The 22,487-nt window shown below is 39.8% G+C and overlaps 1 protein-coding gene and 2 pseudogenes across 8 annotated transcripts; 1 reads left to right on the forward strand and 2 right to left on the reverse strand.

Annotated features, from left to right (window-relative positions):
* Positions 1–664: 664 nt before the first annotated feature.
* LOC147338707 (UDP-glucuronosyltransferase 2C1 pseudogene) lies at positions 665–14,674 on the reverse strand (annotated as a pseudogene). Of its 3 annotated transcripts, XR_015125514.1 has the most exons (6): positions 14,642–14,674; positions 11,978–12,082; positions 7,893–8,095; positions 6,942–7,033; positions 6,334–6,528; positions 665–5,557 (listed from the first exon to the last, which is right to left on the reverse strand). The product of XR_015125514.1 is annotated as a UDP-glucuronosyltransferase 2C1 pseudogene, transcript variant X1 (transcript). The 3 variants fall into 3 exon arrangements; XR_015125528.1 differs by lacking the exon at positions 6,334–6,528; XR_015125518.1 differs by lacking the exons at positions 7,893–8,095; positions 11,978–12,082; positions 14,642–14,674 and having other exon boundaries at positions 6,942–7,612.
* Positions 9,752–14,780, reverse strand: LOC147338708 (UDP-glucuronosyltransferase 2C1 pseudogene; annotated as a pseudogene). Of its 2 annotated transcripts, none has more exons than XR_015125544.1 (2): positions 14,642–14,780; positions 9,752–12,082 (listed from the first exon to the last, which is right to left on the reverse strand). The product of XR_015125544.1 is annotated as a UDP-glucuronosyltransferase 2C1 pseudogene, transcript variant X1 (transcript). The 2 variants fall into 2 exon arrangements; XR_015125561.1 differs by lacking the exon at positions 14,642–14,780 and adding an exon at positions 12,561–12,694.
* Positions 12,978–17,817, forward strand: LOC147338709 (GTPase IMAP family member 2-like). 3 transcript variants are annotated; one of them, XR_015125599.1, is made up of 4 exons: positions 12,978–14,848; positions 16,079–16,182; positions 16,362–16,989; positions 17,105–17,817. XR_015125599.1 is itself a non-coding variant. In XM_086268169.1 (3 exons), exons 1-3 carry the CDS (start codon positions 14,766–14,768, stop codon positions 16,574–16,576), a joined length of 402 nt encoding a protein of 133 aa, XP_086124295.1. In that variant the 5' UTR covers positions 12,978–14,765; the 3' UTR covers positions 16,577–17,817. The 3 variants fall into 3 exon arrangements, 2 of the variants coding, with proteins under 2 accessions (XP_086124295.1, XP_086124402.1); XM_086268169.1 differs by having other exon boundaries at positions 16,362–17,817; XM_086268276.1 differs by having other exon boundaries at positions 16,079–16,146; positions 16,362–17,817.
* Positions 17,818–22,487: the final 4,670 nt, after the last annotated feature.

Here is a 22,487-nt window from a genome sequence, read left to right on the forward strand (position 1 = left end):
TTTGTAAAGCAAAGTGAGACCATGCAGACCCCATGCTTCGCTTAATTTTAATAACCTCAGAGACAAATGCACGAAAAAAATCTTCATTTCCACCACCATCAACATCCACTGTGATTACATTGTAACGTGGAGACGTTTTACTGATGTACCAGCTGTCTGCATTCCGAATCACTGTCACATTGTGTCCCTGCAAATGGAGCTCTTCAACAAGTACTCTCATGTTCACCCAGTGGCTTCCATCATGTGGAAATACCAGAATTTTTCCAGAATGTGCGACAGGAATAAAAACAGTCAAAAAAGAGAGGATGGAAGCCAGTGACAAAAACATCTTCAAATCTTCATAAGCGCTGTGTTCTGAAATAGAAACAGAGGTGAAAAACAGGACACACATATCAGAGAGTTGTTACAATGATATCACAGCAAATGTGTGCACAGTGGCCAATGATATATCAGGATAACAGAGAGCTGCAGTGATTTTATATTCAATTGTCTCTTTATTTGCATGAGAAAATTCCTTCTGACAGCCCTCACGTGTATGTAGCACATGGAGCCCTCTCAGGAAATTAGAGTGCTGTGTGGTGCCAAGAGCTCTGCGTGCATTCTGTGTCAGATCCCAGTGTCCCTGAACAGAAATTATTTTGTAAGCGTGACTATGTTTGGCATCTTCCTCTTAAGAAATTAAGTAATCTCTGCATGTTTAACAGATCAAATGCATCTGTTTTCTTATATATTTTAAAATGTTTGGATTTAGTTTAGGAGATTTATAATCTCGCCACTACCTGTCATGGCACTATCTGGCAGTGGAGCACAAAAAAAAGAAAAAAAAGAAAACACACACACAAAACAAAACAAAAAAAACTGGTAAGGGTAGTTTTCCACACTTTATTTTGTGTCAACCCAAAAACAAAAGCTATAAATGTTATGGTTACATCACAAACTTAGTTGGCATGTCAACAAAGAAGTCTCTTTAAAGTGCTGTGACCCAGATAAAAGCACTGAATGCAAGTCATTGAAGATGACTGATGATTTTTTGGTTTCAGATGTTCCTGTTTAACCAGATAAGTATGCAATGAGCCAGAGATACAGTGTTCTGAACTGAAAAAAAGACTTACAGTAGCTATGTAGATATGGTTAGGTATTTTTGTCTCTCTCACAGCAAGTGAACAGTGTCTCATAAAACCCAATGGGCCCATGTGCACTAGAACCCCCAGTACATGCATGTAAAGGAATCACTTAAAAAGTGATTCCTTTACATGCATGTCTCTAAAAATGACACTGAAATATTGACAAAGATTGAAGAATTTAGATAGCAGATTAACCAACAAAGCATATAAAAAAGGGTAACTGTTGACACTTGTCAAGCATATCTTAGCAATGACAGTTGTGTGAACACACACATACAGACACTCACTAAAATGTTCTCGGCAGTTAGTGCTGTGTGTTTGATATATAATGCGAGTCATGCTGCATGTGTTATATAAACCTACTCAATCAGTACAACAAAAAACAAACACAGCCAAATAATAGCATGAATAACAACTTAACTTACAGTTAAATGCTCTTAGTTTTGTTGTACGTCTCCTTCAAACTGACAAGGCACAGTTGGAGTGGGTTAGGTTGAAACAAGTGAAGGTGGAAGAAAAAAACAAGACTTTCTGTTTTTTTTTGTTTTGTGTTTTTTGTCTTTTTTTGGCCGCACCCCTGCAGTTGTGCAAAGCCTGTGACGGTTAAGTTCTTGTCTGTTTAAAAGGAAGTTGCATTTTGGACATTTCAACCCAAAATATATTATATTAATAACTATGCTGATCTGAAACGATGAGATTTTAACCAGTCTGCAAAATATTAACACATTAACACTAAAAAATAAACAATTATCTCTAAAATGACTATCTTGAATTTGGCTCTAGAATAAAAGGCAGGCACTGATCCAAGAATTATGTGTTCATATAGACCTGTGCACGGTTGTAAATAGAGACTCTTCCACTTGTGAAGCATGTTTATTGTATTCAATAAGTCACGCTTATAAAGTCAAAAAGGTCATTATCACTATGTCTAACCACTTAGCCTGAGCGCAATCTATCAAATCACCAACCCATCTATCCAATTAACTTTAATCAGCTTTAACTTTAATAAGAATGGGTATAAGCGCTTCAGTTTCAATTTAACAAGCCTTACTGCGTGACAACAGCCTTGCAGTTACTACAAGCGTTCCACTAAGCTTTGCACAAGTTTCATACAGCACTTCTTCTTTTTAAACTTACTTGAAATTCGTCTTGGTTAGAAAACTATGAATTGGTGCATTACCGCCACCAGCTGTGGGAAAACAAACCCGACTCAAAAACATTTGAGTCGGGTACTGATACTGAATACTCGGTAATACTCAGTAATGTAATTTCTTTAGTTCTTTTGCAAAATATATAAGGTCATATAATTATTTAAGAAATAATTAATTTTTTTATTCTTCTGATCAGTGTTCTCGCCTTGGCCGTAGTGATTACATTTTCCTATGTTGCGCTTTCTTTGTGTCACTAATACATTGTGTAATCCAAACCCGAGTCTCGCTTTATTGTTTAGCTTTATTGTTACTATTCTTCCGCGATTCGATGTTTTCATACTGAAGCTGATAGGCTTCATGTGTGTGCACACTCCTGACCAGTGCTGGGATCGTTACTCATAAAAAGTAAAGCGTTACACATTGCTCCTTATTTGTACACACACACAAACGCGCACAGAGAGAGGGAGAGAGACACGCTTTCTTTACTGATTGCATGACCACAAAACCGACAACACAAAGCTGAATACCAGCCTAAAGAAACCTCAAAGCTACTATTAAAAAGACGTAGAAATGGAGGCTACAGAGTGCTCCTTACTACCTTTGTTGCCTGTTGAAGATCTTCGCTAGTTCTGAGCCAGCATGCTGTCACTGCAGATGCTTGGAACGAGCCGATGTTGTGTTGACAATCTAATACAAGTGTTTTATGTCGTCCTGTTGCTCTTAATAATCACGTGCTTGTCCTTTAACTAAAAATGAAACATATTGTCCAAACCTCCACTCCTCAAAAGTTGTAGACTACTCCACCCATGGACATACATTTATGTATGTCTATGGCTCCACCATTTCCTCCTCCCTACACAGGAACCAAAATCATAGTGTCAACGGGCAGGAAGAAGACACGTTTTGTGCTTTTTGTTGCACTTTTTATTCGCTCGGCGTACTGAATAATCATTGTAACCAAAGTAAGGCCTAAATGTTACCCGATGTGATTACCGAATTTAGTACTGTAACGCGTCACGTTAATGAGTTATGACAAAAATGCAATGTGACGAGAGGAATGCGTTACTCTGCAATGTGACATGACCGGTCTTGATTCAATTTTAAGTTACATTTACACCGACATTTTTTGTATTTCAACTGAATGCTGCATTCGATTAAAGTAAAACTGACAACCATTCAGTTGTTCATTCATTGATTCATTTTCTCTTAAGACTAAAAACACGCGTGTCCAGAGCATTATGCCAGTGCCATTCTGTCATTCTTGGCATTAATAAGCGACTGATCTGACAGCGTTTACAAATTAAATAGAACATTTTCTGTAATTCAAATGGGATCATTACTCAGATTTGCCTGGCATGAGATTATCATTTAAAGTCCCATCAACGGAGAATTCCTCTCAAATCTCTTCATTAAGAAGATATGTATTGTTTGTCAAACATAGAGGCAGTTGTTTTCCCTTTTAAACAAAGGCAAAATATAACAAAACTACATATATTCAAGTAAAGATACAAAATGGATTTTTTTTCATTGATTATGTTTATCTTGTTAGAGTTAATCCACTCAGAATTATTTTGAAACACAGACTTTTAATAATGATGAAGTTTTTTTTATAACAACCTCATATGAATGAGGTACTCAAACAAGAATGAGAAGTTAAAATGACACAATGCATTATCAAATCCATCTGTGCACTGATCATTAGTCATGTTTCACTTTACGTTTACACATCCCAGTGTATATACACCTAATAAGGTAGAAAGTGGTTAAAAGCACAAGCAGCATAGCTCCAGCCAGGAACAAAACTACATCTACAGAGTGGTAGGAGTACCAGGGCATTCTGTAGGACTGTGCTTTCAGGTGAGCTGCTCCTTTGTGCCTCATGACAAACTCTATCCAGAAGAGGGCGTTATCCAGTGGCTTTACTGGCTTATCTCTGTGTAGCCTAGAAAGTCTCTGCATGTTCGCCCTGTACGAGGGATCACTCAGGACTTCCTCTATGGCCTTCAGGAAGTTGTTGTCTTTGTCCACTGTAGCTAATGTAAGTATTTTGCCTCCTCCTCTCTCTTTCAGACGTAGCAGGTTGTCATACTGATCAAAAAACACAGGTATACCCACAAATGGGACTCCATGATAAATAGCTTCTTGGACTCCATTTGTTCCTCCATGTGCCACAAACAGTTTTATTTTTGGATGTCCTAAAAGGTCATTCTGTGGCATCCAGTCCACCAGTAAAGTGTTATTACCCAGATTGGCTGGTCTGTCACCTTTATACTTCCAGATGACTTTCTGTGGTAGTTTAGCAAAAGCTGCAGCGATCTCATTTGCCATGTCAGAAGGAAGTTCAGTCACAAATGTTCCCAGAGACATGAGGATGAAGCCATGGTCTCCAGAACTCTGCACAAAGTCCTCCAAGTGCTGAGGCAGAGGTTTAGCAGGTTTGCACTGGAACCCTCCGATATAAACAACATTAGGCATTGTGGGCCGTGGGTACTCAAACACAAAGTCCACTCTCATCAGCCAAATGTCTGCATCAGTCATTAACTCATTAAAATCATGACCAGGCCCAAGATATTTGTCAGTTAATTTCTGGTATACTAGTCTAACTAAGAGGTCATTTTGTATTTGGGTTATAATGTGCAAAAGCATGTTTGTAACTCTCTGCAAAAAGGTCATCTTGTCAGTATTCCCTGCTCCTGTTATAGGAATATAAGACAATGGTGAAGGAGCTATGGAAAAATGTGACTCTGCAGCTATAAGCCAGCGAACATTATAAACCAAAGGAAGGTTCAAATATTTGGCCAGAATGATGGCACCACCCCAGCAGGGGTCAGCAAGTAGCAGGTCAAACTTGCTGTCTTTCATTTTTCTCATCAACTCACTGTCATCCATCATTGCTGTTACTACTGCACCTACGCCTTTGTGGGCATCAATAAATGTGCCAAACATTCCCACACTCATGTGGAGAAAACTAATCAAGGGGAGGGCTCCTCGTTCAAATTCTATGACCTCAGCTACAATCCTTGTGATGAATGTCTGATCCAAGGTGTTTTCCACTGGAACTGTAAAGGCACTGTAATAAGATGAGTTATCTTTTATGTACCAGCTTTTACTAGAACGCAGAATGGTGATATTGTGTCCTCTAGAGTGCAAAGCCTTTAGTAGAATTTCCATGTTTATCCAGTGGCTGCCTTCAGAAGGATAGACCAAGATGTTGCCTCCTTCACAGGCTTTGGGAATTAGGATGAGCAGCAGGAAAGCAGTGCAGCAGCAGACGACCCTCATCTGAAATTCAAAATCAACTTACTGGCATAAAGAAGGTCATTTGTAAAATCAGAGTGTAAATGTAGTGATATGTTACCCTACCTACCTAAAAATAAAGATAGCTAGACAGGGATGTTCTCACACAATTTGCAAACACTATCTGCAAGTTCGAATTAAGTTTTCAAACAGAAAAACAGATTATAATGTCCTAATCTTTTTAAAAAAATGTTTGAAAAATTCTAACTGTGCCTCTATAGGTTCTCTGGGTACAACAAAGGGCTTATTTTGAAATTCTAGATTGGCTGTAGGTGAGAATGTGAGTGTGAATGTTTATCTGTCTCTCTGTGTTATCTCTGTGGGTAGACTATATGCCCAGTGTGTATTCCTGGTCTCATTCAAATTCAAGTGTAGTAGAAGCCCCAACCCAAAAAAGGCCAAAAAAATGTCAAAAAATAAAGAAAAATTTAACTTTAAATCCGTGTCCAAACAATGTTATTGCTAGGCATTGTAAAACGGTTGTTAATAATTGTTTAAGATGTTTTAGAGAGCATTTTCCTACCTTTAAAATGAACATTCCAAGAAATAAAAAATAAAATCTATATTTTTTAAATTGCTGCTAAAAACATGGTATGCTTTCACTTTATTATAGCAAATGTTACTTTTTTTTTTTACTTTTTAACAACAGAATACTATTTGTATTGAAAGTCAGTCCCCCACATAAAAGGGTTAATATGTTTAAATGTATGCATAGTGCTGCATTTAAACAGTTTATTGAGTCTGAAAGCTTTTCTACTTACTGTAATATGAATAGTTTCTTTATCCAGCAAAGGTCACGGTGATAAGAGAACTGTTGTTCAAAGCACCAGTATGTTGAACGTGACATGTGTGTATTTGTACTCTCCAGAGGGGAGGAGCTGAGCCACCATGCAAAAGGCACTATTGCCCATTGCCTCAGTAGACCCTTGTAAGGCAAAGTGCATAACGGTATCAATCTGTGTGCAAAGAGCAGTGATACGATAATGAGGTTATACATTGACTGAATCATTACAATGAAATTTAGATGTGACTGTGTGTGTTTTGTTCTCTAACTCTAGATCACACCCATACGGAAAAGAAATAGTAAAAACTTATATGTGATTACTCATGAAAGTGGCCACTTTCATGAGTAAATCATATAAGGCTTACATGATTCTTACTAAAGACCAGGAGGTGGTGACTCATCTGGTTACATAAGACCTAAAGATGTACATGAAAAAAATGACCTCTCTGCTCTATTGAACCATGACCTCAGTAAACAGTATGCTGCAGTTTAATCACTAAATTTATGCATCAATTAAGATAACATGATGTTCTTATGGTTCCAATTAGTGTCGAAATAGAACAAAATCTTTTAGGGTGAGCTTACCTAGTGATTGTCAAATCAGTGGTGTCCCTCAGCCTGATCCCACCTCTCATTAGTCAAATCTGATTTCAAAGGACCAAGATGGTGATGGACAACTAGACATAAAAAATATACAGAGGCAGTGAATTGGAAAAACAACATAACTCCACGTCTACTGTCTTAAAATGGATACTTTGTACAGTCCCTGCTCTTCTAAACCTTCATGTCTCAAGTTTAACATTGTGACCACCTATATCGCTGAAGTCCTGGTGCAACTCTCCTGGTGTATTTTTATTTACCTTCATCCACAACTACTAATGCAGTTTTTAGCATACATAAAAAAAACAGCTACCATTAATATTTACTGCACAGCTGTGGCTTCTGTGTCATTTAGACTTGTGGGAAATGGGTTGTGTAAACAAGAGCTAAAAACAGAAACATTGAATAAGCAATGCTTTTTTAAAACCACCATTACTCATGTACATAAATATATGAATAGAACAGCAGGACAAAATGCCCAGTAAGGCCCCATTCCAATGCGGTTGTGTTATTTGAATTATTACCAGTTGGTGAAATTTTAAAATGCGGTTCTCTTACTGAAACAGGACCCAAAAGTTCTGATTTAACTTCAGGGCTTTGGAAACAGGCAGCTGTCGAGAGCCCTCCAATATGGCAGACAATGGGTTCATTAAATCCAACAAAAGCATTATATATAGCACATGTGTGCAGTTTACATGCTGTTGGGTTTGGGGGGGGGGGGGGGGGGGGTTATATTCTCAGTGCAACACAGCAGTCCCAACATGTGCTCTAACGCAAACATATTTATATGTTGCAACACATGTAAGGAGCACCAACTGTCGACATGCACTAGTTGTTCATAAACAGGAGTTTGTGGCGATTCGTCTTTTTATCATGGAAAAAAGGTGAAAATGGGATATGCCCCCTCTGGTGGTTGAGAATGGCAAAGCTAAGAACCTGTGAGACTTCCAGATCCAGATGGACAAGCTGGTGTTGACTAACCAACCGGACATAGTAGTGGTGGACAAAGAAGAAGAAACACAGAGACGCTCTAGGAATACCAGGGGCTGAGAGAGTAGCTAGAGAAGATATGAAACTGGGCAAGTGGGTCCAGCAGATCCCAGGAACTCCAGAACTCTGTCCCAGGAGCAGCAAAGATACTGTAGAAAAAAAAAAAGAAAAAAAAAAAAAAAGGCTTACATGATTTACTCATGAAAGTGGCCACTTTCGCATTACTTTCATACATTGTTTTAGTAAGTATCCAAAACATACAAGTTTCATTATATAATTTTTCAAGGGATCTTATATCTGTTTTCACTCTTGTATGCTTTTCATACAAGTTTCACACAAGACAGATACAAACTTTATAAGATTTATATATATCTTTTCCATATGGGCAGTTACCCCATTTTTAAAAAAATAGCGTCTTCTGGTTTTTTTCTTCTCTAATTCAGTTGCAATTTCATTCCATCGTTAAAGAGACAATATTACTTCCTCATTTTTCACCATTGTAAACTTCGAAAGTCAGTGTGCTTGCCCATTGCCTCAGTAGACCCTTGTAAGGGAAAGTGCATAACGGTATCAATCTGTGTGCAAAGAGCAGTGATACGATAATGAGGTTATACATTGACTGAATCATTACAATGAAATTTAGATGTGACTATGTGTGTTTTGTTCTCTAACTCTTGATCACAGTTACCCCATTTTTAAAAAATATTACCCAAAACTCCTTATAAGAAGACAATAAATTCATCTCCTTATTTATTAGCAATGAATAATGGAATACAGAACAAGCAACACATGAGATGCCATTTCAGTTCTGATTAAAATTAATGTGGCTTTATTTCACTGAACACAAAAAGAACTTGTCGGTGTGCTGGTGGCATTTTATGGACTAATCCTTCTTTTCTTCATTCAAATGCAACTGGTGACTGCGATGCTGTACAGCTATAGTTAGAATGTGTTGGAGAAGTAGCAAATTGGAAAGACGCAACTGCATTTTATGCCACTATTATGTTTTATGATGGTAATCAAATGGAGCCTCTCAGAAAACCAAGTAGTGTTTTGGTGCCGCCAGCTCCGCACACATTTCGTCTCTCTGAGCCGAAATTATTTTAGAACAACAAATTTATCATACCACTACTTCAGCCCACGAAGACAGGCTTAACCCACAATCCCATTAGGCTAGATGATAACAGCTGACATCAATTCCTCCCCATTGCCATACCAAGTATCTTTCTAATGATCTTACTGATAATTACACATAGGTTGTTCTATTCAAGCTGATTTATCTTGCCTACAGTTTCTGGCACATGTGCTGACCACTTTACAGCCCACCACCTTCCCAGCTGTTTCTTTTCATGCCTTCTAACTTGATCAGGGTCACATCTGTTGTTGATACCTGTTCCATCTGCCTGCCTCAGGCTTTCCATGTTTCTACATGGAGGGGCAGGTAGGTCAGAGCACAACAGAACCACAACACTTCACATTAATTACTGCAGTGTGAAATGTTCTTTTGACTACAGTGAATCTGACTTAAATGTATTTATTACACAAAAAATAAACCTTTGGGTCCTTCCTATAACGAAACACATTTCTATCTGTACAATGGATTAGATTCAGTAAGCCAAACAGCAGTAACAGACGATGGCAGGTGAGTGCACTGGTGAGTTTGCATTAAAAAAAAGCTCAATTTTGTGGTTTAGCCATGAATAATTTTAAGTGTTTTATTTATTATTAAATTTGCTGAAATATCATAAGAAAATGAAATGATGATATAAAATTGAAAAAGTTAAGAAAATCCTTACTTTCTGATTACTCATATTTCTTTTTATTTGTACATAATGCAGTGTTTCATCACATTACAAGATAAACAACAGTTAAAAGCACAAGCAGCATGATTCCAACTAGAAACAAAACTATATCTACAAAGTGGTAAGAACACCAGGGTATGTTAGGACTCTGCTTTCAGGTAAAACTATATCCAGAAGACTGAGCTATCCAGTGGCTTTCTTGTATTCTTATCTTGTAGCCTTGTAAATCTCTCCATGTTATCCTTTAAGAGGGTTTAAAGTAGTTTTGCTCAAGCATCAAAGAAAGCAGTAGGTAACCAAACTCAGGAGATATTTTAAATTCCCAGAGGTGAGCAGTTTATTTACAGTGATCCCTATGATATGTGGAACTTTGTTTGGGGGATTTTTTTTGGTTTAACTCATGAATGCATATGAAATGGAATTTAAATTGCACTAATATCAGTTTTTGTTCTGCCTTTATTCAGCTTAAGACAAAATGGTGCCTTACAGTATGGATTAATCCTTCTTGTCTTTACTCATTGAGTGATGAGAGAAAATGAGCCTTTCCGAAACTGACAAATACAACTTGTTATTGCAATACTGTTGAGCTGAGGTTAGAATAAATTGCAGAAGACGCAAAAAAGAAAGATGCAGCTGCATTTTATATCATAATTATGGCTAATGATCAATTACAAAAAAGCTGAACATGGCATTAGTTCAGGCAAACCAGGAAGTCAAGATCAGCCCACGACCCCACTAAAATACCTCACGTTATCACTCACGTTTCACTTTATATTTACACACTGCAGCGTATAAACATTTAATAAAGAAAAAAACTGCTAAAAGCACAAGCAGCATAGTTCCAGCCAGGAACAAAACTACATCTACAGAGTGGTAGGAATACCAGGGCATTCTGTAGGACTGTGCTTTCAGGTGAGCTGCTCCTTTGTGCCTCATGACAAACTCTATCCAGAAGAGGGCGTTATCCAGTGGCTTTACTGGCTTATCTCTGTGTAGCCTGGAAAGTCTCTGCATGTTCGCCCTGTACGAGGGATCACTCAGGACTTCCTCTATGGCCTTCAGGAAGTTGTTGTCTTTGTCCACTGTAGTTAATGTAAGTATCTTAGCGCCCCCCCTCTCTTTCAGACGTAGCAGGTTGTCATATTGATCAAAAAAAAAGGATATGCCCACAACTGGGACTCCATGATAAATAGCTTCTTGGACTCCATTTGTTCCTCCATGTGCCACAAACAGTTTTATTTTTGGATGTCCCAAAAGGTCATTCTGTGGCATCCAGTCCACCAGTAAAGTGTTATTACCCAGATTGGCTGGTCTGTCACCTTTATACTTCCAGATGACTTTCTGTGGTAGTTTAGCAAAAGCTGCAGCGATCTCATTTGCCATGTCAGAAGGAAGTTCAGTCACAAAAGTCCCCAGAGACATGAGGATGAAGCCATGGTCTCCAGAACTCTGCACAAAGTCCTCCAAGTGCTGAGGCAGAGGTTTAGCAGGTTTGCACTGGAACCCTCCGATATAAACAACATTAGGCATTGTGGGCCGTGGGTACTCAAACACAAAGTCCACTCTCATCAGCCAAATGTCTGCATCAGTCATTAACTCATTAAAATCATGACCAGGCCCAAGATATTTGTCAGCTGTTTTCTGGTATACTAGTTTAAACGCCAGGCTGTTCTGTGTTTGAGTTATGATGTGTAAAAGCATGTTTTTAACTCTCTGAAAAAAGGTCATCTCGACAGTATTGCCAGTTCCAGTCACAGGAATGTAAGATAATGGTGACGGGGCTATGGAAAAATGAGCCTCTGTACCTAATACCCAGCGAACATTATAAACCAAAGGAAGGTTCAAATATTTGGCCACAATGACTCCACCACCCCAGCAGGGGTCAGCAAGCAACAGGTCAAACTTGCTATCTTTTAGTTTTCTTATCAAGTCATTGTCATCTAGTATTGCAGATACAAAATTAGCTACAGCTTTATGAACATCAAGAATTAAGCTGATCATCCCTCCACTCATTTGAAGAAAACTCGTCAAGGGGAGGGCCCCTCGTTCAAATTGTATGGAGTCAGACACAAGTCTTGTGATGAACTTCTGATCCAAGAGATTCTCCACTAGAACTGTAATGGTATTATAGGATGAGTCATCTTTTATGTACCAGCTGTTGCTGGGACGTAAAACAGTGATGTTGTGTCCTCTGGAGTGTAAAGCTTTTAGTAGAATGTTCATGTTTACCCAGTGGCTGCCTTCAGAGGGAAAGACTAAAATGTTGCCTCCTTCACAGGCTGTGGGAATAAGGATGAGCAGCAGGAAAGCAGTACAGCAGCAGAACACCCTCATCTGAAAAAACACAAACAAACAAAAAAGTTACCGGCATGACTTCTGTCACGAAATTAATATATTGTAATATGTTTCTTTCATTTTTTTAGCAGTGGAAATGCACTGTTTTGATTTCAAATAGCGTCTTCGGGTTTTTTTCTTCTCTAATTCAGTTGCAATTTCATTCCATCGTTAAAGAGACAATATTACTTCCTCATTTTTCACCATTGTAAACTTCGAAAGTCAGTGTGCTTGACAAAAATGCATCGCATTAAAAATATTTATTGAGGATGACCAGTCGTTAAAACAGACTAACATTTACGGTGTTTCGTAATTATCATTATTTTAATTAATGCGGTCTGTTAGTTATTAAGTTTAAATGTGATTCCCAGACTATCCGCGTTCTGAGCACCATTTTCCGCAAAGTTAACTTGTACATTTCAGCAACATTCCTCAACCGACATAAAACCAGCCACATTCACCCAGGTTTTCTACTCACTGTGATCACTATCGTTTCTTTCACCTGGAAAGGTCACAGTGTTAAGAGGGCTGATTTGTATAGCGCAAAACCGACTTGTGTCAAGCCAGCCTCCAATTCGAGACTTGCAGCCAAGCCAGCCTCCAGTTTGTTTTCTTTTCCCTGTGTATTCAAAGCAAGGGCGTAGATTTGGCATGGACGGAAGGGACATGTCCCCACCAATATCCAGTGATGATTGAATTGTCCCCACCAATAATTTGATCTCTTCGAGTAAATAAAAAGAAAACCGGTAGAAAGAAAAAACGATCTGTCAACGTCTCATTCACCCAGCGGTGCAGAAAAAGTTAAATTACGCTCGCTACTGGAGTCCTACGTCACGTGACAAATATGGCCAATGTGATTGGCTGTGCCTTTCAGGGAGCTCTGTTTAATTTTAGCAGCAGCAAGCCTGCGCAGTGTTAACAACTTAGCGACTTTGTCTCTATATTTTGGGAGTTTTTAGACCCCCTTAGCGACTTTTTTCTAAAAAGCGACTAGCGACAAATCTGGCGACTTTTCCTGGTATTATTGGAGACTTATTTATGACGACTTTTTGACGTGAAAACGCGTATCGCTCTTACTCTCAATAAGCAGCGGTACTGCCGTGGGCACCTCACCCGTGCCAAGGCGCTCACAGGCGGAGGATAGTCCTTCCCCAGCTGCTATCAGGGCAGAAGACGTTAACACCTATGCGTCCAAACTGCAAATCCGCTGCTCCTGCACTGACTGTAAGGCAGTCAGTTCTCCTTTTACTGTTATGCTGTTTTGTGGATCACAAGGTTTAAAACTACTTATAACCACACACTCACACACACGGAAGTAAATAAAAGGGGGAAAAACAGCGGCCGACAGCGCTGTAAACAACTCTGCAGCTAAACAGGAAGCCCCAACGACCCGGGGACTAGAGCAGAGAGCCTCGGTGTTCTCCACAAAAACTCACAAAGCTTAAGAGTAGGCCACTAACTCAAATCGCAATTTGAGCAGAGCTTTTACGTGGAGTAGCAAGGTTAAGTTAATTTCCCGTATATACAGTAGGGCTGCCACGATTAGTCGACTAGTCACGATTACGTCGACTATCAAAATCGTCGACGACTGATTTAATAGTCGACGCGTCGTTTGAAGCTTTGTAAGATCCCAAAAGACGCAGGAATGAGTAGCAGGATTTAAGAGTGTAATAACGGACTGAAACAGAAGATGGCAGCACTGCATGTACAAGGATGCCAGCTGCCGTTAAACCCCGAAGAAGAAGCTGTGTCCCAGAATTCATAGCTCAGTTTCCAACAATGGCGGCAGCTAGTTAGTTTTAATGTTACTCTTATTATTCTTTCTGGGTCACAAAATAAACGTTTAACATATTTTCAGGCGAGAATGTAGCTGTGTAAACCTCAAATATCTGCTCAGTTTATCAAGACGCCGCATATTTTCAAAAGCGCTCCGACGTTTTTGGAGACGTCTGTTACCCACTAGCTCGATAGCTAGCCGGGGGCAAGGTCACTAGAGCTGTGAGAACACCGGACTCCCGGCAAATCGTTTTCAAACCCACCGCCGTCTTTCGCTACTCAGGTTAAACATGATATATGAGTCACTTAGATAACTTAAAAATGTTATTGTTTGGCTTTTTTAGTATTTTATTTGTTCCTGAGTAAATCGGTTTGGCTAAGATTAAAGTTATAGTTTTTACACAGCTGAATAAACGTCAAGCAGACAGCTGATTATCAGAAGTGTGAGATGCTCCAGAATTTACTCCAGTGTCCTGTTATATTTTAGATAGCAAGGAGTTTATTAAACTTCACCGAAACAATCTGCAAATTTCAATAAAATTTAATAAACTATCATCTTTTCTTTATTTTTAGTTAGCACATACCTTAAACACTTAAAGCTGTAAGCTAATGCTAGTTATATAAGAGCAGATGCTGCTGGTGCAATAAGCTGTACGTTTTACGTCCAATGGATCTGATTAGTCGACTAATCGCAAAAATAATCGGTGACTAGTCGACTATCAAAATAATCGTTTGTGGCAGCCCTAATATACAGTCACATTAACACAGAGCGTTTCTACTTACTGCTGGACGTTTGGTTTCTCCACACAAGAAATGTAAAGAGCCTGTTTTCCAGAGCGCCAATGAACGAAATCTGTTCAATTAATGTTGCTATGCAGGATAGAGAAGAACTGAATCACAATCCAGGATGCACGTTGAAGCCTGGAAGGCAGGAAGTAATAACCCTATCTATCTGTGTTCAAAGGTGACGGGGATACTTGGAAAGCAAAGGTGTGTTTATGTATTCTGGATCAAAGTTAGTGCGTCATTTATGAATTAACTGAAATTGTACACTTTCATTTTCACTGAATAAGGAATTAAATTCCAGTGTTTTGTCAGCACAGTCTGTAGGCGTTAATCCTTGTTGTCTTCAGATGTAGTGTTGGTGTGTTTTATGAAAAATAATCTGCATAATCTGGAAAGATGTTTTTATACTTTACATGCTATTAAGCATTAGTTATGCAGATTCTTTTTGTTATACATTTAAAGGTTTATATTGAAGCTGCATTTCTTAATGGATAAGTCATTCTGTATTCATTTTGTAATTTTGTTTGAATGATTCTTAATTCTTAGCTTTATATTTGTTTCTGTGTAATGTCTTGTAAATGTTATGCGACCTTAATGAGGTTTGATCGTTTCTAAATTTGCAACCATTCTAAATTTATTGGTTTATAATATATAAGACTTTCATATGTCGATATATAGCCTATGTAGTAGTGATGGGATTTTCGGCTCTTTTTAGAGAACCGGCTCTTTCGGCTCGGCTCACTAAAAAGACCCAGCTCTTTCGGCTCCGAACCGGCTCTTCAGGTTGTTTTGTTGCTTTAATTAATTTATTATTAACAATAATATAAAATTATGCACAAAAGGAATTACTAATGTAAAAAAAAAGTACAAAATTGACGTACAAATTGTACATCTTTGTGCAGAATCTGTGTACCTGCTCTCATTTACTGTTTTAGCTGTTTGGTGGTTCTTGAAATTTTGTGAGGTTTAACCTGAGATTCTGGCGTTTCGGGCATATTATATTATATGCCCAAAACATATTATATTATATTATATTAAAAAATCGATTCAGGATTTTAATGAATCGATATCACGTTATCCAAGCCAGAATCGATTTTAATCGATAAATCGATTATCAAAACCCACCCCTAGTGGGTTTCGCGAACACCACCGTCTGTGAGGAGCCCAGTACCTCCTACACACACACACACACACACATACAGGAGGCAGTGAGGAGTAGAAGGAGGTTGTTGCTACGCCTGTGTCGCGAAACCAGGGCTCATTGTGTGTGCGTCTGGAGCAGCTACGGGGGAAACACATGGGACAACCGACCAGTTTGGGGCCATGGTTTATTCAACGTGTATTTTCAGTGTAGTTTAACTTGCTAATCTGATCTGAAATACTTTCCTTGAATGTGCCTTAATTTCACCTCTTTTTTCTTTCTTCTTTTCTTAGCTTACTGAAAATGTTGGCGACCAAAGGCCAGATCCAGGGATGTGTGCTGCTTGTGCTACTGGCGTTATGTGGGCAAACTGCTCGCTGTCAACATCGATACAAAGGTAAAGTGCAATCCCAGGGTTGTGTGCTGCTTGTGGTACTCGCTTTATGTGGACAAACTGCTTGCTGTCAACATCAATACAAAGATAACAAAAGAATAGCCTAGTGTAACGTAGTGTTTTATGTTTTTTTTTTTTTCTAGAATAATTCAAATGTTACTATCATTTCCCCAACCCCGCAGGCTCTGCGACCCGTGAAGAACTGAGACTCCTTCTGGTCGGTAAAACAGGATCGGGAAAGAGTGCATCCGGAAACACCATCCTGGGGGATGCGAACGCTTTCAAAGAAGACGTTTCGCCTGAGTCTGTCACCGACGGCTGTCTCAGAAAAGAGGCAGAGGGCGAAGGCGGTAGAAATATCGCTGTGATCGACACTCTGGGGCTGTCTTTTGGATGAAATGGTGGATTTCAATGGAGGAAACCACTACACCAACGAGATGTATAAGGCGGCCCAGAAGAAGCTCGAAGGAGAAAGGCTGAAGAGGAGAAAGGAGGAAGAACAAAGAAAAAGGGAAGAAGAGGAGAGGATCGAATTGAAGGAGCGGTGTGAATTCTTCCGCCTCGCTTCCCTGGGATTATTTGGCACAGGAGCGTACTTTACATCTTATGTTCTCATGGGGCTTGGTGGAGCCCTTGGATATTCTCAGTTAAAGACGCCGAGCTTGACGGTTGGGCGTCTTCTTTACTCGTCGATACCGTGAAAACTGCGTAGGTGTATCACCTACTCAACCTAGTGATCAACGAGTACCGCACCGAAGCATGCAACGGGTGCAAGACCAATCACCCCAGCCAGAGACAACACGAGTGTCTGTGAGTCTTGGTGTCAGGGTCCCTGTGCCTACCCGGTCGGCTCAGTATGGCTACATATGTTTTTCATTTTGTTCCTGCTCTCTCCCTTCCTCTCTTTCCCTCCTCCCTCTGCCAGGGCGGAGCTCACCTGTGGGCTTCTGCCCTTGGTCCACACACCCGGTCGCCATCACGCACCTGTGGCTCATTACGAGAGTGTTCCAGCTCCTTTATAAGACGGCAGCTCTGTGTTTCTCGTCGCTGGACCGTTGCCGACCCGCCTTCCCTGGACCAACCCCTGTGTTTCCTGAGTGATTGAGTGTGCGAGGAGTGGAGTACGTCATCGTGTTTTCTGTGGAGTGTGGAGAGGAGCGTGAGGAGTGGACGGAGTGCGTGTGGACTTTCAGCGTCTTTTCCCTTTGTGTGTGGACCCCCGGAGCCCGGCTTCCCCCTCACCTCTGTAAATAGATCACCTGGTGTGCTGTAATAAAGATTCTTGTGTTTCCCAACTCAGAGCCTGTGCGTGTGTCCGTTCCATCCCGCTGTGACACTTGGAGGATGACTTTTACGCTGAACATTATTACAGCATCAGGAAAAGACTCCTCACGCCGCGTTTCATTCCTTCCATTCAACGTCTCCTGATCATGTATTCACAACCACCGAAGGCGCTGTACAGCACCGAGCACCTGAAACACGGACAGTTTGTTGATATTGTAATCAAAAATACAGCCCCAGGGGGGGAGGGGGGCATTTTAAAAACGCACCCTCCCTATTGCGCATGTCCCTAAAAGGTATGGCCTTCCAGATTGCCTCAGTTGTATCATATGTGTAATTTCAAATAAAATAAAATAAAACTCAGAAGCGTCTGTGTGTTGTATTCTTCTTTTTCTTGTTCTTCATCTTCTTCTTCTTCATCTTCTTATTATTATTAGCATTATTGTGATTATGCTTCATTTTTATGTACTGGGGTATCAATGACCCCCACACTGCCGCAGCAGCTTCTGTGCGTGGCCCCCAAGTGCTACGTTTTCTTTCCCGATCCCCTGACGAACCCATTAGAATCGCTCTGGGGCACTCTTCGACCCCAAATGATCGTTCTGTTTTTTTTTTTTCATTTTCATTCATCTGTCTCTACTGAGGGTGGGGTACTTTGGGACCCCCGGGGTCTGGGGCTGCCCCGAAGGGGAGCACAAGGGTTTAAGTCAAAACTCGATCCCATATCCCAGTTTTCATTACAAATGTAGTACTCTACTGTCAAACATTTAAAACTGCAAAATGGCCAGAGGAAGTTGAGATGGATAGCCTTGGACAAGAGTTTTAAACCAGGACAATATGACAAGGCTTTCAAAGAGTGGAGCTTTCAAGAGCTTAAGGACATGTTTGAATTGGAAAACCAGGATTTTTTTTCGATATCTACAACTTCAAGATTATTACAATAAAGAGATAGCTGAAGCTGAGATGATTAACCCTCTAATTGAAACAATGTGCGACGCCTACCAGCAGAAAACTACTAAACTAGCATCCAAATTATACTCTAATTTGATGAAGAATCAAAGATTTACCTCTTTATATGTAAAGACAAAATGGGAACAGGAACTAAAACTATCAATTACAGATGAAACATGGTACCAGTTATGTGGTTCACTTCAAACGTCTACAAATTCCCTACAGTGGCGGGAATTTAATTGGAAATGTCTTATTAGGGGTTTTTTTATCACTCCTCACATTAGGAGTAAGCAGTAGTGATGGGATTTCCTGCTCTGTTTAGAGATCCGGCTCTTTCGGCTCGGCTCACTAAAAAGAGCTGGCTCTTTCGGCTCCGAACCGGCTCTTCAGGTTGTTTTGTTGCTTTAATTAATTTATCATTAACAATAATATAAAATTATGCAGAAAAGGAATTACTAATGTAAAAAAAGTGGTTTTATTTATGTATGTTTATATATGGCCCCTAGAGACAAAGCACATACTGTCATGAACTGGCTGTGTGGAGGCAGATGAGGACCCAAACGCAAAACTCACGGAGACAGGAACTGAACTCAAAATCACTGCTTTATTGCAGGCCTTAAAAACGAAACAGAACTAAACTGGGAATACTAACAGAAGACCGAGGGAACACAGAAAGACACACAGGTTCGGGGAGGAGACATTGACGACGCGACACTGAACTGAGGGAGACATGCACATAAATACACAGAGGGTTAACAAGGGAAGTGGGAGCACACGGGGAACACAGCTGACACAGATAATCGTAACGGGACAGGGCAGGAGTGAACACAACATGACGCATACTGACGAGAGACTGTCAAAGTAAAACAGGAAGTACACAGAGGTGCAGACAGGAGGAGAGAGAGAGCACGGGCATAGTGGGCTGGGGAAACATGGAATGAAACATGAGGGGAGACGAGGGCTCACAGATACATAGAGGGGCACACAGGGGATAAAAGTCACAAGGGGAAATCAAATAAGGAACAAAATACAAAAAGACATGAATACTAAGACTGCTGGGCCAACATGGCCCAGGATCATGACACATACAAACTCTAAAGCATATACAAACTCCAAAAAGCACGTACAAACTCCAAAACACATTTCTAGCGTTAACTGAACTTCCAAAACAGAGCTACCCAGATCACTTAAATTACACAATTGAAAGCATGTGTGTATTGTTTGTGTATTTATAGACAAGCACTCATATTTATTCAAATAATTTAAAAAAACAAGTTCATTTACCTGTTACTACCACACACCAAATCCGGTTGTTGATACTTCCTGGCTTGTGTAGCCACTAGGTAACAAAAGCTCAACGCTGCGCCCTAGCATCCTGGAGCACTTCTGTTGTCTTTTGTACGTGATTCTGAGTTTGTACGTGCTTCTGAGTTTTTACGTGTTTTGGAGTTTGTACGTGCTTCTGAGTTTTTACGTGTTTTGGAGTTTGTACATGCTTCGGGGTTTGTAAGTGCGTCTGAGTTTTTACGCGTTTTGGAGTTTGTACATGCTTAGGAGTTTGTACATGCTTTGTCTCTAAGGGCCACTATAAATATACTTTATTTATTCACTCCACATAAAATGTAATAAATAAATCATATAATACAAAAAACAACTATTTACATTTTAAACTTTTAACTATTTACATTTTAAACTTTTAACTATTTAAACAAATTTAACGTGAAACAACACAAAACACTGCAAACCACAACACAATTAAATATAAATTAAAATATTAAAACAAAAAGAAGATGCACATTCTCTGTCATATGGGCCTGCATGATATCTGAATCCTTTATAATCTGCAACTGAAAATAGTGGATGATTACTATACCTTTCTAATGTGACGTCGTTGTTCCTCGCTCTTTTTCTCTCCGGCTCTGTTCCTGTGCTACTGCGAGTGTAACTAACGCCCCTCCCCCCTCTGCCCAGCGAAAAGTACAGGCCGCGCGTGCGGAGTTTAGGGGAAAAAAGGGCGAGAGAGAGGGTGAGGCTCACGTCGTTCACTTCAAAGACCCGGCTCTAAGAGCCATTTCGTTCGCGAATGACCCATCACTAGTGTTTTGAGATACTTCCCATTGCATTGAACAAGCAGAAACTAGCATTGATTTGAGTAACATGAAATATTTTTTACACAGTATTTAGTAGGGGTGCAACGATACTCATATCGATATTGAACCGTTCGATACAGTGCTTTCGGTTCGGTACGCATATGTATCGAACAATACAAAATTTTAAATTTATTTTATCAACTTTTCTTCTGACAATGCTGTCTGTGTTGAGAGCTCAGTGGATCTGCGTTCGACTACTCCGCCTAGGCTGCACTGTTGAGCGCAGATCCACTGAGCGCAGCGCAAGCTAGCAAGACAGAAGCTAAACTCGTTGCAACATGGCAAATTGAACCTCCCCCACCCTCATTCAGATCTGGCCTTTGGAACTATTTTAGTCTTCATGTGAAGTATGACCCTGAAGGTAAGCGCGTCATGGACAAAAGTAAAACAGTATGTCGGATGTGCCACGCAATGCTCAATTACATGGGTGGGAACTAGTGCGTTAGTGCAGTTAGCTCGTTAACGTGTTGACACCGTCCAGCCCCACGCATGGGGCGATCCGCCGGTAGCTCGTTAACGGAGATTTGCCGTGTTGCGGCATTAACCTCATTTCAGATTAACGCTGACAGCACTAGTGGGAACACAACGAATATGACTGCACATTCACGCTGACATCATCCTAGTGCAAAGACAAGTGGAAGCAGACAAAAACAACAAGCACGCATGCTACAAACTTTACCCGAGTCATTTAGACAGCCGTTAGCACATGATTCTCCTTATGGGGACCTGATATGTTTAATATGCTGCTGAGAATATAGCCCAGAAGAAGCGTGTAGTATAGCTTTTATTTTGGAAAGAGCCATTTCTCTGTAATAAACTCTCTTTTCCAAAGATGAGTGATTCCTCGATCAGATAGATTTATTTTTGTATTATTTTGATGTTTCAGCAACATTAAATTTAAAAACTGTACTTTTGAGTTAAAATATCTATTTATAATTTTAATAAATGACATTAAAAAAGCATGAACATTTTTTTGTATCAAAAAAATATCGAACCGTGACACCAAAGTATTGAACCGAACCGTGAATTTTGTGCATCGTTGCACCCCTAGTATTTAGGTGTAAGTATCTTTTCTACTGACACTGATAATGAATGAGCTCCAGGTTTTTCTCATATACTAAACACCAACTTTTTACTACATCATTTATGACTGAGCACATTCCCAGGTTACCAATAAATCATCAGTGATGAATGTAGAATCCAGAAGATTCTCCTGCTTGTTTTTCACCTGAGCAGGATGCTGGTGACAGTGCAGAAGAAGCTCTGAGAGATGATGAATTTGCTGATCACACAGTCATTGATTGAGGCTGTTTGAAGCCTTGTCTTTATTGATCCACGCAGCCTGAGAGTGACACCACATATTTGTGGTCAGTCTTGTGGTAGCTTTGGAGCCACATTCACTATCCATAAATTGAGTTTATTACCATGGAGGTGAAGAATCAGTAGCTTCTTGTTTTTACTGGTATTCTGATACAGCAAAGCGATGCAGCAATTGTAAAACAGTTGAACCCTTAATGTGGTGGAATTGGTTTAATGCCATGACCACAATCTATGCCACCTACTCTATAAGTGCTTTGATTATAAAGAAATTTAGTTTATATAGTGAACAAACTAGGATTAGATGAATTAAAATGGTTGTTAAACACTGAGTGTATTTTAGCACCCTGTAGTTGTTTATGTTTTAACAAGTCAGCTGAAGAAAAACTTCATGCCTAAAGATATTCTTGCCTAAAACCATTTTTCCTAAAATTTGGCATCAACAGCAATTCCACAATTCACCGTGAACAGTCCAAGTTCAAGTCATGTTTAAAAGTTCACATCTTATGTTTACTTTTGTTACATATGTAGTAAAGATGGCGGGATACATTAGAAAGCAGTGACTTTTATTGAATAGGATTATCCTTCAAATGAGAATGTCCGCATTAT

This window comes from Aulonocara sp. 'chitande type north' Nkhata Bay, linkage group LG1 (genome assembly GCF_057382095.1).
Source record: "Aulonocara sp. 'chitande type north' Nkhata Bay isolate Kocher_YH1m ecotype deep benthic linkage group LG1, A_spYH_male_GT1.1, whole genome shotgun sequence".
Taxonomy (NCBI): Eukaryota; Metazoa; Chordata; class Actinopteri; order Cichliformes; family Cichlidae; genus Aulonocara; species Aulonocara sp. 'chitande type north' Nkhata Bay.

Bases quoted from the DNA above. Each gene is read 5' to 3' on its own strand.
- LOC147338709 (XM_086268169.1), top strand. From the start codon at position 14,766: ATGCACGTTGAAGCCTGGAAGGCAGGAAGTAATAACCCTATCTATCTG. The intron at 14,849-16,078 runs GTGTGTTTATGT...TTCTTTTCTTAG, and splicing joins GGGATACTTGGAAAGCAAAG to CTTACTGAAAATGTTGGCGA. The intron at 16,183-16,361 runs GTAAAGTGCAAT...CCAACCCCGCAG, and splicing joins CTGTCAACATCGATACAAAG to GCTCTGCGACCCGTGAAGAA.